Below are 16,955 nucleotides of genomic sequence, written 5' to 3'. Positions count from 1 at the left end.
TAAACCTTTATTTGGATTTGGGAACAGGATCATGGGATCTGGGGAGAAAAGTAAAAAAGTGATTAAAATTGACCGTTTATTAACAAAGTCTTAGTCCATTCATTACAATTACCATTTATGACATTACAAAAGCACTTTGCACTATTGTCAATTTATTATTTATATCTAGTTCATTTTCACCAATCACTCACGCAGTCAGTTTCCGTTTTGCAAGCTTTTTTTTAGGAAAAGACAATCTTTAAATACAGTTTTTTCTCTAATTATATTAACAATTCATACTTACCTGGCCACTGTTGTAAAAGCATGAACTTTTACATATACTCACTGCTGAGGAGACTGGAATGTGTGCTCTGTATTATATTGTGAGGTGTAAAACGTCAACTTCTATCTGTATTGTATGCATAAAATAAAACTAAGCAGGTAGATATAAGGATTAGGTGCTATTTCCCCCTAAATACTGGTAAATTCTTTAGTTGGGAAATTGACTGTCAATTAAGAATTGATCTTGTATCAGCACATCAGTTAAGCCAGTAAGTATATTATTTCATAATTGTGGGAGAATCTTTTAAAGCTCTTGTATTGGATATATCTATATATCATTTGAAGTTTATTTCCCCTACACCCTGCATAACGTCCATACCTCCCATATACAGTGTGTCCGGACATGACATACCGATATTTGAAGGGGCTATTCTCCAGGTATTTTTATCGACAATTCAACCCCTCTACAGTCCCCTACCTCACCCCCCTCAAAATGATTTTCGAATTTTTTAAAGTATGTTTCATCACTCTTATCAATTAAATTTGTTTAGTGGTCCCTAGAATAACTTGTTATTGTTCAAATAAAACCAAATTTAGTATTTTGTGACACTCACTTTCGAAGTTATTACAATTTTCATAAATTCACTATCCGAATTGATAGGTTTGCCATTTTGAGGGGGGTGAGGTAGGGGACTGTAGAGGGGTTGAATTGTCGATAAAAATACCTGGAGAATAGCCCCTTCAAATATCGGTATGTCATGTCCGGACACACTGTATAATTGCGTGAGTCTAGTCTCCCCTACACACTTGGTTCTGAGTAAGTTTGTGTGGTGTTATTATTTATGTGTGAGTAACTGGTATGTAAACTTTTCTGGTATGTGTCCATGTATGTATGGAAGTGTACGTGTCCGTGTGTGAATCGATGTGTGTGGTTGTGTGTATGTGTACGTGTCTATGTGTGTGTGTACGTCTCTATGTGCGTGTCTACCGTGAGGAGGAGGAGGAGGACCTGGAGCGGCGGCGGCGCGGCGCGGCGCGGGGCGAGCGCGAGCGCGTGCGGCGCCGGCGCGGCGGCGAGCGGCGGCGCGGCGGCGAGCGGCGCCGGTACCTGATACACACATTACTATGTTGTAGCATTATCATGGTAGTATGGACACGTTGTTTGATATGGACAAGTTATTTGATGTTTTAGGTAAACTAAACAAAATATGGAACCCTATTATCAAACATTTAGTTTCCTACTCCATAACATTTGCTATAGATAGTACAATGTCTCACCTAGGCGGCGAGTGGCGTCGCATGGGCGCGTGTCTCGGCGGCGGCGGGCGCGGCGAGGGCCGGCGCGGCCGCGACGGGACCAGCACCGGCGCCGCCGTGATCTCCTGCCCGTCGATCTGCCCTGCCCACCACAATTATAGACATTAATATACTAGCTGTCCTTCGCAGTTTCACCCGGGAAAGTACCCTCGTGCAAAATCTAGTATTTCTATAAAAAAAAAAGTGAAGTCCCGTGTCCCCAAGTGGGGTAAGGGGCAGATGCATTATCCATAAATCTATTTCACTGATCGATTTTCTTTAGGGACAAGTAGGTAATCAGCCTTCTATATCCTGCCAGACCGAGAAATTTTTTTTCTTCGTCTCCACCGGGAATCGAACCCAGGACCCCTTGGTTCTACGCTCACGCGTCCACCACTGTACCAAAGAGGCGGTCAGTATTTCTATAGGTCATGTGTTATTTTAATGTATAAACTATAACCTATATTCTTACAAAATACTTACTCGCATTTAAAGTAATGAATTGAATGCGAGCCACTACGTGAATTAATGTGTTTTGCAATCATTTTCAATTTTGATCTGTTATAATATAGTAAAATTGGAAAATCCAAAAGTGCACGCCTCATAATTTTTTTTTAATAAATATTTATTAATTATTATTTTTGTTTATTTAATAACAATTAAACCACATCGAATCAGACCCTGAAAAATGAAAGGGTTCTATTCCTGAGCATACTCAAGCGTAAGAGAAAAAAAAAGACTCGATTAGTAAAGTATTTCGGTCGCTATCGTGTTAACAAGAAAAAGGATCCGCACATACAGACACACGGACGTCCAAGACAGAATTTTTTTAAACTGTTTTTTAACTAGTTTAAATAACAAAAATGACATCAAAAATATCATGAATGTTAAAAATAGTGTTTTTTCTTAATATGTGTGTGTATGTATTATCTTACAAGTGCAATGTATGATACATAAAGACATTTTAAGTTTGAAAAATCAGATGTTTTGCGCGAAGTGACAGTAGTACCCACCTCAACGCTTCGCTTATGAGGCGTGCAATATCTTTATAGTACATAATAAACTTTTACTCGTCTTTTGACTTAAAAAGCAAGGAAGCACTCTTCACATTTTGGGCTTGATAATAAATGTTGTAATACTTATATATGATTTATTCTAATAGTGTTCTTGTTTACCTCCATCCATATGCTTCATGGCATTTTCTGCTTCATCCGGATTACTGAATTCCACATACGCGTATCCTCTCCCATTTTGAGGATGCAGTCTATCCATAGGGAACTCTACAGTTTTCACTGTGCCATATGTAGAGAAGATCTCTTGTATATGTTCCCGGTTGACGTTTAGTGTCAAACGACCAATGTGGATGCGTGTGGGACGCGGGGGCGGCGAGCGTTCGCGTTTCTTGCGTGCTGGTGATCTGAAAATGTTTAGTTTTATGAATACTCAAGTTTTGTTGTGTATTTGTGAATTTCATAATGGACATCTTAATAACTAGAAGCTATAGACTAATTAAAATGAACCTAAATACATTATTTCAAAAGAAAAGCCTCAGTTATGACATTAAGAATAGATTATAATTGGAAAGTGCACTGTGGTTAATAGTTATTTATATGAGAATTCAAAATAATGTCTAAAATAATTAAAAGAAAGTTGTGAAGCGTTAAACAATGTTTTGAAGTAAAGTAATACAGTAGCACCTCTATAAGTCGAATATCAAGGGAGACGCCAAAAAATTCGAGTTATAGAGTTTTCAACTTAAGGAGGATTTCGACTTAGGCGGATTTTAAAGAGAGAGAATAAAGAGTTTGAGGTTTATTCTTATAAATTTTGAGTTAGAGAGGTAAAGTACATTAAAATTCAACTTGCAGAGGTGACAAACATGTTTTTATTTATTATAAATCAACATTATTTCAAATCATTTAAAAAAATAAAAAATATGGCATTAAAAAAGTCAGTATTTTTTTTGCTTTATATAATTTGGTTGTTCTCTAGCATTGTCTAATCTACTTATAAAGAACAGAAAATTCTTATTCTTCAGAGATACTGGTTTGCTCTATAAAATTTCGTAAGGTATTCAATGCGGTTCTTGCCTCTTTGATGGAAACGCATGGAGCGCATGTACTATTCACGTCTTCTATGTCATCTTTATCATTGGTATCGGTTTTCTGAGTTACTGAATCGATAATTTCGTCATCAGATACCTACTTAATGCAAACACGTGTTTACGTGAGTCATAAATTTATTATCGCATACTCCTAAAATGTTTTCTAAGAAACAATTATAGTGTACTGCACTGTCGGCAAGTTGTTAAAGTCCAAATGATCAAGTTATAAAGATTGTAAAATAAAATGTTGCCATGTTCGAGATACAGAGGTCAAATTTAATTTTTCGAGTTATAGAGTGAAAATATGTACCAAAATGGCTTGGAGGGACTCGGTGATCATTTCGACTAACAGAGGGCCAAAATTTCAAGTTACGGAGGTTTTCGGGTTTGAAGGGAAGGGAACAAGACATTTTTTCGAGATTTGGAGGTTTTTGACTTATCGAGGTTCGACTTAACGAGGTGCTACTGTAGCTAAGTTTTACAATTTTTATGATTTTAGTTCATAAAATCAGAGCAATTATAAAATAAATACCTTTCATGTTTATCTCTGGCTTTAGATTTGTCTGCTGATGATGGTGTTGTGACTTTCTTTTTGTCTGCGGGTGATTTGTCTCTTGCTTTATCTCTGTTGGGTTCACGTTTGTCCTTTGCTGGACTTTTGCGAGGTGATACTCTAAAATTAGAATTAGTTCTTGATAGATATAACACAATAATAAGAAACCATATTAAATTCAGTACATTTTAAAGAATAATCCCAGTTCATTTTAAGTTTACATTCAATCAAGAATGATATCTTAAAACAAAGGCTTGCTTCATAAGAACTTAAGAATGATTCACACTACACTGTGGCGAGCTGTGCCAGAGCCAGAAAACAAATGAAACAATATCAATCAACATTTCAATTATGCCAAAAATGAATTTTCAAAATCAGTTCTGTAGATCAGGAGTCCCAAGAGATTACCCGTTACTTCATAAAGCCACTTATATTATTATTGAAGACTAGCGGTCTGCCCCGGCTTCGCCCGTGGTACATATTTCACAATAAAAGGTAGCCTATGTTCTTTCTCAGGGTCTAAAGATTGCCTGTGCCAAATTTCATCAAAATCTGTCCAGTAGTTTATGTGTGAAAACCATACATACTATACAAACCTTTCCTCTTTATAATATTAGTATAGATGTCTTGTTGTTAGTATTACATGAGAAACAAGTTATTGAATAAGCATAATCTTACTTCTTCTTTGGCCTGGATCTATCATTAGTACTGCTACTGCTGCTGGACGAACTAGAGCTGGACGATGATCGAGACGAGCTCTCCGAACTGCTGGACGAAGACCGCGACGACGACCTGGACGAACTACTGTCCGAGGAACTGTGAATTTAAAGGAATTAGCAAAATCTTAGTCAATACTCTGAGTTTTTCATTTTGAAACATCTGTCAAATTAAATCTTTCATGACAATATAATTATAAAATATATAAATATATTGTATATTTTGTAAACAATTTATATTTATACGAAGCGCTGCACTAATATGGCTTATATTATCTTACATTAAACCTATTGGTTTAGGTTCTTGTGGATGGAAGCGTAGTTCACTTCTACATTGTAGGCGTTTATAGTTACCAACATAACCTAGAGCCCATGACAATTGATTTAAAAACAAATTATAATTTATGTACCTGCCACTACTATCACTACTACTGGAACCAGATTCCTTCTTCTTCTTTTCCTTAGGTTTCTTTTTATCCTTATCCTTATCCGAAATAACTGAGGGAGACTTATTTCGCGCCCTGCAAGGGAATATAAAATCATTTAGTAATCCGTAAAGAAAAAAGTATGTTCTGTACGTATTATACACAAAGTTGCATTCCTTACATTTTTTTTACTAAAACTGACAATATGTGCAAGTAAAATTAATAAACACGCATCCGGCTTCGCATTTATATCAAAAATTATCCGCCATGTCGATTTTTTATTGCCGAAATTACACAGATAACGTATAAATACAGATAATATAGCAATCGAATGCATGGAATGCCACAGACTACATAGAACTATCACAGAAAGAATAAAAAAAATGTTGTGTGGTTTTATGAAACCACGGTAAAAGTGAAACTGTTCGAACGGTTCCGAACACTGCTTTGTGTAGCGCATGTCGCGTGACGGTCGGCTGCCGCGATACACGCGACATGCGCTACACAGACCAAAAAGTTTGAGACGATGTAATAAAAGTTTCACTTTATTTAGTAATTTTGTTTTAAATTCAATTTATCCCAATATTTAGCACAAAATGATTAGCAATAAGTGGTTTTTTAGAGGGATCGCGAAGATTTCTCAATAAATTGTCACACTTTCAATATTCTTTAACATATTATTATGCTTGAAATACTATAATATATCAAAGTTTCTCGGTAGTGTAGTATAAAAAGCACAAATTTGGGATAGTACGGTAGTACCCCCTCAGTCACCCCTATAATTAAGTTTGATTGAAGTTATTTTATTTATCATCAACGTAATAAGTAGGTAGGTAATATAAATACTAATTATAGACATGATCGTGATTCTACAGTACATCCTACATGCATGTACCCATGCATATACCATGACAAAATATTATTATTTCTTGAAACCTTTAAGAAGTTCTATTATGATTAAACACTGCGCAAAGCTTATAACTTAATCACTATCACTACATAGTATAAAACAAAGTCGCTTTCTATGTCCCTATGTCCCTATGTCCCTTTGTACGCTTAAATCTTTGAAACTACGCAACGGATTTTGATGCGGTTTTTTTTAATAGATAGAGTGATTCAAGAGGAAGGTTTATGTGTATAATAACATCCATCAAATAGTGTAGAAGTACTGTTATTTTTGAGGTTTCTAATGTGATGTCGTAAAAAATTACATTTTTTCCGCTTACATTGCAAACGCAGGCTGAACCCTACGAGTTTTATCAAAATAATGTACTAAGTATTATACACATTGAAAAGGTCTACAGAAAAGTCCGCGGTGGTATATGTCTATCTCTTATGGATAACCCACAATAACCTTTTTTTGTCATTTACTTTTTACGACAAATAATGGCTAATTTTCGAAGCGATTTTAACGAATACAGCATTAATCCTTAACCAATTAAATACCTTGAATATATTGTTCATTTAATATAGATCTATATGGCCCTTTACACCGTATGATTTAAGTGAATATTTTCGAAGATATTACAGATTTAAAAATTGCGGGACGTAGCGTTTGCGGCGGCACCGGCCGGCCGCCCGGCTATATATTTTATACCCGTGCGAAGCCGGAGCGGGCCGCTATGTTTTTATATACAACGTTCACAGTTTTTCTGTAGTGTATTTAGTATCAGCATTGCACCCGTGCGAAGCCGGGGCGGGTCGCTAGTTAACAATAATTTAAGAGACACAAACCTTCGCTTAGTCACCCGCGTTCAAGACACAGCCTTCCACAATCGGGGTAATCACTCTTTTAATAGTGACCCCTTGAGTGCTATAGCTATTACCGACACGCTGTGTGACACGACCATTACATTATCGCCGCCGGGAGCTTTCCTACCTCCGTGGTCCGCACTCGTCTATGACCTTTTTGTAAACAAGGACCTTTTATTTTCCTGTAAAATTATTGGCCATAAAATTTAAAATATAATCTACTTACTACTTACTACTATAAAACCTTGCAACGAGGGATTTTCCCTAATCACACAGACACCTGAAACAGATCTCATACCTATTGAATTTCAACTGAAACGTTATAGGTATAATGAACTATAACAAAGAAAATGTGATTGCGAAAAACAATACGTTTCTGCATCATTAACTGAAACTATTGAGTGTAACTCTTAATTATTCTTAGTACTATCTGATATCTGATAATTATGCAACAAATAATAAAGAACTGTGTAAATTGATTAGGTTTAAGAAAATATCAGTACAATTCAATTGAAATAGGGTAGGATTAAAGTAAATATTATTGGATATTTAAAGTCAATTTCTGGTAACTGTATCCGGTAAATAGCATGTAAATTAAATGTGATTTACAGGAAACAGTTTGTGTAACTCAAGTCAAACAAGGACGAGTCGCTAGTTTAAACATCGAACCAACATCGAACGTAAATTCTTACACCCACACTAGTTAATCTTCCATAGATAATCTTGTTTTGTTATTCTTGCTTATGTAAATTAAATATAAATACGTCGGTTACTGGGGCCGCTTTCGAAACTAGTGACGGCTTATAAAGAAGAGTGTGAACTAAATTTCGTATTTCAGAACATTTTGATAGGCTAATAAAAGACAGAAATATGTTCGAGCCTATATAGTATGTAGGTATGCTAGCTTATGCAGAAAACTAGTGAATAAGGTGTACTAATTATTGTACTAGTAGCTGTATACTAATAGGTATCGATAAAAGGAAGGAGATCAATTATTTTTATTCATACTTACTACAATGATAATAAAGGCTTAAATTTTGTTACGTTCACTTTATCTACATATTTTTTGACTGAAAATTGTTGGACGTTTTAGTTTAAATTATTTCAGATTTTTCCAATAAGAAATAATTTCCAAATGAATATTATTTGCTTTTGTTTGGTCACACAATTCGGAAGGCCGTAAATCAAATAGTTTTTACGATGAAAAGGGAAGCTTTTCGAAGGACAAACTTGGATATTGCTCACTGAAGGCTGCCTTTTATTCTTACGCGACCTTCCGAATTGCATCCGCTTGAATAGATTATTGCTGTAATAATATAAGCAATGGAAATGAACAAGCAAATTAATGGTAAGTAATACGATTGAAAACATTATGAATTTTTTAATATTACAATCCTCTCTCGTTCAAAATTCTTCTAAAAATAAGTACCAGAAAAAACTATGATTCAGAATGCAGATTTTAATGTCAGTCGATTGAAAATCCACGAAGTTATAATACTACATAATATTATGGTCTTCATACCTACACTGAAAGTAAAACAAATAAGCTACGAATGAACAACCATTACAAAAGGCTTCTGTATATATTTTAAGACTGTTTAAATACACCAACGAGCAATGTTTGAAATTCAGATAAATGCAAAACTAGAAAAAACGATAATTCATAGATTATCACAAAGAGGAACTAAATACGTTCCCTAATTATACGATGAAAGATTATTTATTCTAGGCAATGTTTTTAAATACAATATGTTTTATTACCTATTAAACAAAATTATAAGTACGGATGCGGCATCATGAAGTGTTTATTGTACACTGAGTGTATTAAAACAATATTCCCTGATAAAGCTTATATAGTACTAAGCTTTATATTGGGGTAATTCGATGGTTTGTTATTAAATGCGTCAGTTGCCTTTAATGATAATAATGAGCTTGATAGGAATTATTTTTTGACGTACAAATGTAATAAAACTTTTTTTTACTAATCATTGTTAATTATTTTTATATCTTTCGGGGAAATTAGGTTTCTGAGAAAATAAACGGCATTAATGTGAAATGATAACAACATCGCACATAGCTTTGGTTATTAGAAATATTAGAAATTAACGTAAAAGCCTAATATCATTTATCACACATATGAAGACATTGCAATTATTTGATTTGACTGTATACTTAGTCGAAAAGAAGAGAGACAATTTATATCTATAAATTTCGTAATTAATTATTCGTTAATTTAATTTATGTAAATAAATTCAGTACCTTATATACGAATATAGAGGTTTGAATCATCAATATATTTAATTAGATATTAAGTTCTGGCGATTGTTTTGAATTTTAACCATCTACGGATTTATTGATAAAAGTTTCTTTCAATTTTTTTTATTCGAAAAACTATTTTTAATCAATACAAAAATTTCTAAAGAAGGATGAAATGTCCAGAATTATGTTCTAATACAACAAAATTATTCAATGAATTTTTTATTTCCATAAGATGGTAAGCACATGCACGAAAACTAATTGCCTCGAGAATATGCACTAATTTTTAACGTAGGTACACGGTACCCAGAAGGCCGAAAGTATAACAAATTTTTGGATTTGATTTCTTTCATTTTTATTTGAAATAATTTTATCACAAAAGCTTATTCTGAACTTTTAAAACCCCAAAACTAAACTTATATTCCCTTTCATCTACGTCCATTCCGTAAAGTGTATGAAAAATATCCAATCCTAAAAATAATTATTAACACCCACTGCATCGTTTTTATTGTTTATATGTTTATAAGCTGTCGCGTCCCTTATAAAGCTTGGTTCGCGCGTTTCGCACCATACAACCTTAGAGACGCTCTTAGCAGCAACTTGCGGCGTGCGAAACTTTCGTAAAAACAGTGTTTTGTTTATTTATTTAGTAAAAATCGGTGTTTTCATTTTTGCTGTGAGTATATTTAGTTTTACATTAATAATTTTGTTAAGGATAAAAATTGGAAACATATCGGAAGTTTTATAACTTCTAATAACTCTTGCATGTATTTCTTCTTACAAACACTAATTTTATTTTAAATGAATTTTAAATAAATTAAAGATGTATAAAATTATACTATATTATCAGCTGGATGAAAATTACATTTTCATTTTATGATTATATAAGAATGATATACATAGTTTTATTTTATGAATTTTTTTTAATTCCATATAAATACATCCAAAGTATAAATTAATGCATGAAATGTACATAATAAATATACCTAATAATTAAAGTTCCTTGATCGCTAGTTACATATTGTATGAATATTTAAGTATTTTAAATATTGAACATATAATTTAAATCATCTATATAAAAGGAGGGAATCAATGTTGTTCATTATAAAATATTTGTTGAATGGTAGACCTAATATTATATTTATCTACCTGTTTTTATTTCTTCATAATTAAACAACTTGTATGCATACGAGTATGCATACGTATTTTAATTAATAAAATCAGTATTGTCCCAAGCAAGTATAAGCTTCAGCCTATAAAATGATGATGATGATGAGCTTGCATCTATGATTGTTTAGCGAGCGTGGTTAATTTCTGTTTATATTTATTGTATTTAAAACAAGATTGTTAACAGATACGTTATGTCTAATTTAGAGCTATTTCCTTGCTAGGCAAATGCGCGTAGTATACGTGGTATCATGTATTTATTCATTCAACTATAGACAACAGACATCCTTTAGAAACATTTTTGAATCGTATAAATGCATCATTTAATATTTACCATCGGTTCGGAAAGCAGTTTCTTCCACATGGTTTGTGGTTTCTACGTGATAGAGAAGAGACGGCAAGAAACTCTGTAGTCTTTTAAAATCGTCATCTAATAATCTTGACAAACCAAAAGTAGAATGCGTCCTAAAAAACCTTAGCTCATAGCATGTACATATTATATTAAAACTTACTTTATTTATTTGAATGATTACGACACTGTTATTAGAGAATGCAATATTTTCACGAACGTTAAATTAAGCTACGTGGGTGATCAACAAACGCCTACGTTGCTACGTTCTTATGCTACACCTCTACGGTTTCTACGGCGTAGCTTTTAATCCTAATCAACGAACGCTTAGTAGCCTTAATATAAACAAGGTTTATGATTTAATCAAGAATTAAATGCCGTATTGAGATTATTTCTAGTTCTTGCAATTATGATTGCATAAATTTCAATTAAAACCCCAACGCTTTGCTTGTAAAGTTATAAAGGAAAAAAGAAAGGAGTGAAGCATATTCCTAAAGTTAATTTGACTTATTAAAATTTCTAACGTTATGTTATTTAGAAAAAGCCGTATTCTTCTGTATTATTACAAAATATCCTTCTACCAAGTTTCATCAAACGTGTAGCATTTTTGCGTAAAACTGTTTTAAAAATAAACAAAAATATAAGGCGTCTTTTTATTTTTTAACCACTCCTTTAAATGGAATACAATTTTTGATTGTCATTAAAAAGTAACAATATTTTAAAATTTTCTAAAAAAAACATTGTATTTCTTTAAGTTATAATATTACTGCTAACAGCATAAGCATTATAAGCACTTTCAATGCCATTTGTCTTATATTCAAGGAGAATCAGAAAATGCAGTTCAATATTGACACGTTCAATATCCAAGAATGGTGTTTAATATAAAATATTATGTAGACCTTTCATTTTAAATAATGTTTGAAAACTGTCTGTATTTAACTTTTACTTGTACGATTTTAAATAGCGAAGACTTCTTGGTATTTTAATAGCACCTAATTTCCGGAAAACACCTTCTTATGACGATGATTAAATGACGACCCATGAATTCACAAATTACGAATGACAAAAAGATAATTATAAGACTAATGTTTGTGTCTTCAAAATTGTTTAAAAACCTTTGTTTCCGTAATTACAACACCTCATAAGACATTGTAAGGATAAAGTTACGATTCCCTTTTAAACTTAATTGAACCACAATTGTAACGTAAAAATGTCCACAGTGCAAGCCATATACCAAAGGTTATAGTCAGCTTCATGATGCCATAAACCTAACGGCACAATTATTTAAAATTCCGTGAACCATGGGAAATAAAACAGATCAAGACAATAAACGGACTACTGCTATAAACGAGTTTATCCACACTCGTAAATAAGTGTGCCACTTGTCCTTTATCTTTCGAAAAGGATAATGTAAGATAATATTGAAGTTTAACTAAAGCCGCTGTCAATGTGGGCTCTGCGGGTGTTCACTGGGATAAAGGTTATTACTTGTGGCTCATATTTATTAGATACACTTTGTGTAAGTGGAGCATTGTGTTCGTATCTAAATTGTACATAGCTACAATTCTCTACAATTATAAAGTTCCTAATGTGGCGTGACGTGGCGTGCGTTTAATAATTTCTCCGTTCAAAGAAACCGGGTCGGATGTCGGATAGTCGAAAAGTAAGTGGGTTCGAATCCCGCCTCTTTATCGATTTTGTTTATTCTTTCAAAATTTTATAAGTAAGCTTTCGTTGAAATTTATCAAGCTTACCTACGTTTGATGAATTAAAGCGGAAACGGGGCCAACGGTTAGTAGTCTTTATTTAAAAATGCAATAAGGATATCTTATAGCACTTCATAGCTGCAGATAATAATGAGAGTCTTTTGTATCCTTTATCCAGTTGTAATACAGTACACGATCGTTAACTCTCACTTGGTAACTTTCATTACATCATTGAAATATAGCCGCAAATGTTCTATATTTATATAGAAATTTATATTAAGATTAATTCTTAGTTTAATAATTCATAGAAAAAGATAGCTCAACAGGATTACAAAGAAGGAAGAAAGAAAGATGTGAGGAGGTGTTTATGGTATGGAACAAAAACTAGGACATGATTAATATTTAACTATTCTTATTTTATATCTAGGCTGTTTATATCTCTATAACATTTAAATTTTAATCTGTATAAAAATATCTCTTAATATTTCGGCGAACGTTGTTTACAATGTGCGTCATTACGACACGCTTGAACTTAATTTCTTTTTTAACATAAAATAAGGGAAAAATCTGTAAAGAATTTGAGAATTGATGAATATGAACAGCCTTCATTATAACATGATACAATGAGGATGCGACCTCAATTCTCCGGTTTTGCTATAAATCTTTTAAATCACTCATTCTCATATTTCGATTACATGGTTACAAGAAAGAGTGTGTTCATTAGATGCATGATTTTTTAAGGCTTTCTTGTTCCATTATTGTTTTTATTTTTACTATCTTTGGCTTCATTTCTTAAATAAAAATGTTTTTACTTACCTGTAATGTATCATACTCTATTATTCAAATCACGTTATGTATGTTAAGTGTTTTCACGAAAATCGTAAACAACAAAACTTATTTTAAAAAAACCTACGAAGAATTTTAATTTGAAGTTGAGGCATATCATATATCTACACATTGTATTTTTTGATACATAATATAAAGATTTGTAACTCGGCGTTGGATCTATCGTTGTTACAATAACCGGTATTATTTCTTCTCAAGATTTTTCATAAATACGTTGCACCTTATAACAGAGTGATAAAATATACCGTTTAAGGTCGTAGGACCTGTTGCCTCCTACAATTGAAGCATCGCTTATTTGGACCTACGAAATATTAAAAAATAGCTATAGTATCCTCAATCATCTTTTCTCATCTTGCGTCAAATACAATTAATTTGAATGGTTTAACTGATAGCTAGCATCTACGTGAGATAGGCGCACAAAACAATTAGTTTAGGTAAGCCAGTGGGATGAGGATTCTACTTCTATAGAATTGAGAACAAGGCTATGTTACTGGATCAGATTCAGATTCAGTTCTTGGATTAGTTAAAATTTATCGTGTCTAAAATTATGTAAAAAAGAACACAAGCTGCGAATTAGGAAGTTCCATTTCTCACGATGTTAAATTATCATTTTATGTACTTAGGTGTTATATAGGATCAATACTGTATACTGTGTCTCGTTGAAAAATAAATTTTAAATTAATTTATACAATTTTGTATAACGATTTGTCTAATTTTTCCAGCATTCCAGGTTATGTTTTCAAGATGATGTCATTAAACCTGTTCTGCATGTCCGTGTGCGTTGCCATGGTGACGGCTCTTCCCGCACCAGCTATCCTTGATGAGGAATATCCTTTAGTGGAACCTACAAATATGCGAGAAGTAAGTTCATTTTAAATAAATATATAACTATATTATGCAGTATAAAGCATAACGGATGTGATAACGGACCTTTGCTTTCTATTGCGTGTCTGTATGGTCAATTGTATGGTTGCTTAAAATTTCTTTATAAAACAAAATCGCTTTTGTTTCTTTTGTAAACACTGGCTACTAAATCAAAGATATGTAAATAAAACATTTTGGAACAAAATGGTATGCAAACATTAGGAGGTCATATTATTCATAAAGACAATTTTCATAAAAAGTTTTCACGAAACCAAAAAGGCCCCGTCATCTTTTTTTAATTGAAGTATGCAAATGGCTCATTTGTAACGAAACGTACGTATGTAGGTGTGAACTGTGAAGGCTTATTTCACCACACTCGCCCACGTACATTTATATTATGATATTAGATTATGAGAGATTAATTGCCACTTTAGCACTTTGGACAGCTAGTTTTTTTTTAATTTTCCAATTATGTTTGCGATTGCAATTTCGAAGTTTTGAACGTTTCATTAACAAATTAAACTTTAATGAAAATGTGGCTCGCTACTCTACACTGCTGAACAATACCTAAATTTTATCCGTAGTTTCCTTATTTTTGAGGTTAATACAAGACGCCTACATAGGAAGTTAAACAGTTTTAAGTTTAACTACCGATCATTAAGGCATTTTTTTGAAAAATAACTCTCCTTTGCGACGTTTACTACACATGTCCGCTTAACAGAAAATATAAACGATTTAAGAATAGATACTTATAACATTTAAAACTGTTTCAGCAAGTGATAGTACCACACAAAAGGGCAGCTTTGGTGTTGGATAGATTGCTCGTGGCTCTGCAGAAGGCACTCCGAGAGGACGGGCCGAATCAGCGGTTTGATCCTGACAGAGATGGGCCGAGGACAGCGCCGTTGAGAATCGCAAACTACGATGTAAATGATTTGGTAACGTCCTTTGTATGGACTATTTTATTTATGTTCGAACAATGGCTTAAGTCACAGAAGTTAATAAATAGAACTATATCAAAAGATTTAAAAAAATTATACATTGTATATTAAATTAATCTTAAATACATGCTTCGATAATATAGAATTATATTCAATGATAACACTAAATTTTACAATTAGGTACATACCTTATTTCTAAAATAATATGTACTACCTATGCTGTTTCGTAGTCATTTTCGTCGTATAATAAATAAAGTTAAAGTCTAAGGTTTAAGTATATAAAACAATTTAATGTCGCTAGTCAATTGTTTATATTATCCTAGATTTTTTTATAATTTTTTTATATTATCCTATATTTTCTGTTAAAATATGCAAGTTTTTTAAGATGGATCTGGATGAAATTCGGTACAAATATAGGTTTTTTAAAGTAGTACATAAGTAGGCTACTTTTACCCAGTAGCATGCCAGAGAAGCATATTTTGTACATAATTTGATTTGTAACTTCCCTATTGTTATAATTTGTTAATGTTTATGAATAGAAATTTGGTAAAAAAAAAAACACAATTATTTATATTCACGTCCATTTAAACATCAGAAAACTTTGTTTCATTTACGGTTAGTTTTAATGATACAATCGACATATTGAAAATGTTTGAATATTACATTTTGTAACGTAGGTATGTTATTTACCTACTTGGGATTATTCACTTGGGTCAATCCAGTCATATTGTTAAATAAAACTACATAAGACAATAAAGTGGCTCGACTGATTCTGATTAAAATACATACGAACCCAATAAAATGTAGACAGAATGCTTTGAGTTGAGAAATAGTGTCCACTATTTCTCAACTCACTACCAGCAGGATAGGTCACATGAGCAATATCTTACTAGTTATTCTCATTGTTGAAAGTCCTTTTAAATAAACTTGAGGTCTATAGTCTACTAAATAAAGAGTTTTTAATATTTTCAGACGGGTTTACAGCGCAGAGGACAAGCGAGCGGTCGAGGCCGGGTGCTTCGATGCTACTTCAACGCTATTACGTGCTTCTAACACCAATAATTTATTAATATTGCATTTTTATTTGAATTTTGCCTTTATACCTATGATCTATAGCGATATAACAATTATTATTGTAACAGATATGCCAATTTTTTTAAGTTATATACAGTCTATACAAGCTGTTATTGTAATAACACAGAATATCAGATATAGCCAATTTTTTAAATTTATTAAATAATTAAATACGAATATATTAAATAGTAAAACTGTGAGTAGTAGGTATGTACAACTGATGTGTTAAATTGTGCCAATAACTACTTTGAATTCTACAACTCACATCAAGACTACTTTAAGAGTTTGCTTTTTCAAAAACATTTGAAATAATATCATAAGATACTTACCACTGTTATATTCATCATCATCTTATTCATTAATGTACCCTGGCCCCTGCATATCTTAAAAGTACTTAATTTATAAACACAAATATCAAATAGCTTTATTATTAAAGCATATAAGATGTGTGTTAAATTAAATTTATTTAAAGTAAGAATATATCTAAAATTCTTCATTAAAAGTTGTAAAATACATATCACAGTCAGGATACCAAAATCTGGATAATCTTGTTTGATACCTATCTGTTGTAATTATATTTCTATTAAAATACGTTTCTTATTTTATCATTTTATCCTAAATTCACAATGAAAATACATAAATGGG

At 32.5% G+C, this 16,955-nt stretch overlaps 3 protein-coding genes across 6 annotated transcripts in view; 1 reads left to right on the top strand and 2 right to left on the bottom strand.

Moving 5' to 3' along the window:
* Nucleotides 1-62: 62 nt before the first annotated feature.
* LOC149483266 (uncharacterized) lies at nucleotides 63-5,688 on the bottom strand. Of its 2 annotated transcripts, XM_089702260.1 has the most exons (7): nucleotides 5,537-5,688; nucleotides 5,341-5,451; nucleotides 4,893-5,030; nucleotides 4,194-4,334; nucleotides 2,733-2,974; nucleotides 1,540-1,660; nucleotides 63-1,369 (listed from the first exon to the last, which is right to left on the bottom strand). In XM_089702260.1, coding segments are annotated over exons 1-7 (879 nt in total). In that variant the 5' UTR covers nucleotides 5,539-5,688; the 3' UTR covers nucleotides 63-1,245. The 2 variants fall into 2 exon arrangements, with proteins under 2 accessions (XP_089558386.1, XP_089558387.1); XM_089702261.1 differs by lacking the exon at nucleotides 63-1,369 and having other exon boundaries at nucleotides 1,540-1,655.
* LOC149483256 (acetyl-coenzyme A transporter 1) overlaps nucleotides 2,507-16,955 on the bottom strand; it is a 130,893-nt gene continuing 116,444 nt past the window's right edge. Inside the window, exon 8 of the mRNA XM_089702243.1 lies at nucleotides 2,507-2,601. Within this exon, the coding sequence (XP_089558369.1) occupies nucleotides 2,522-2,601 (80 nt within the window). The 3' untranslated portion in view covers nucleotides 2,507-2,521. The remainder of the gene's footprint in view (nucleotides 2,602-16,955) is intronic.
* AstCC (Allatostatin double C) lies at nucleotides 9,946-16,333 on the top strand. 3 transcript variants are annotated; one of them, XM_089702944.1, is made up of 4 exons: nucleotides 9,946-10,039; nucleotides 14,154-14,292; nucleotides 15,069-15,221; nucleotides 16,221-16,333. In XM_089702944.1, the coding sequence occupies exons 2-4, from the start codon at nucleotides 14,176-14,178 to the stop codon at nucleotides 16,287-16,289; spliced, it is 339 nt and encodes a 112-aa protein (XP_089559070.1). In that variant the 5' UTR covers nucleotides 9,946-10,039; nucleotides 14,154-14,175; the 3' UTR covers nucleotides 16,290-16,333. The 3 variants fall into 3 exon arrangements, with proteins under 3 accessions (XP_089559070.1, XP_089559069.1, XP_089559067.1); XM_089702943.1 differs by having other exon boundaries at nucleotides 16,209-16,333; XM_089702941.1 differs by having other exon boundaries at nucleotides 15,069-15,233; nucleotides 16,209-16,333.

The sequence above is a fragment of the Colias philodice genome, chromosome 13 (assembly GCF_061535455.1).
Source record: "Colias philodice isolate Cphi_HAF_F1 chromosome 13, ilColPhil1 Martin Lab GWU primary, whole genome shotgun sequence".
NCBI classification, from domain to species: Eukaryota; Metazoa; Arthropoda; class Insecta; order Lepidoptera; family Pieridae; genus Colias; species Colias philodice.
Note: the sequence above shows the minus strand (reverse complement) of the source record. Positions and strands in the feature narration are given on the sequence as shown.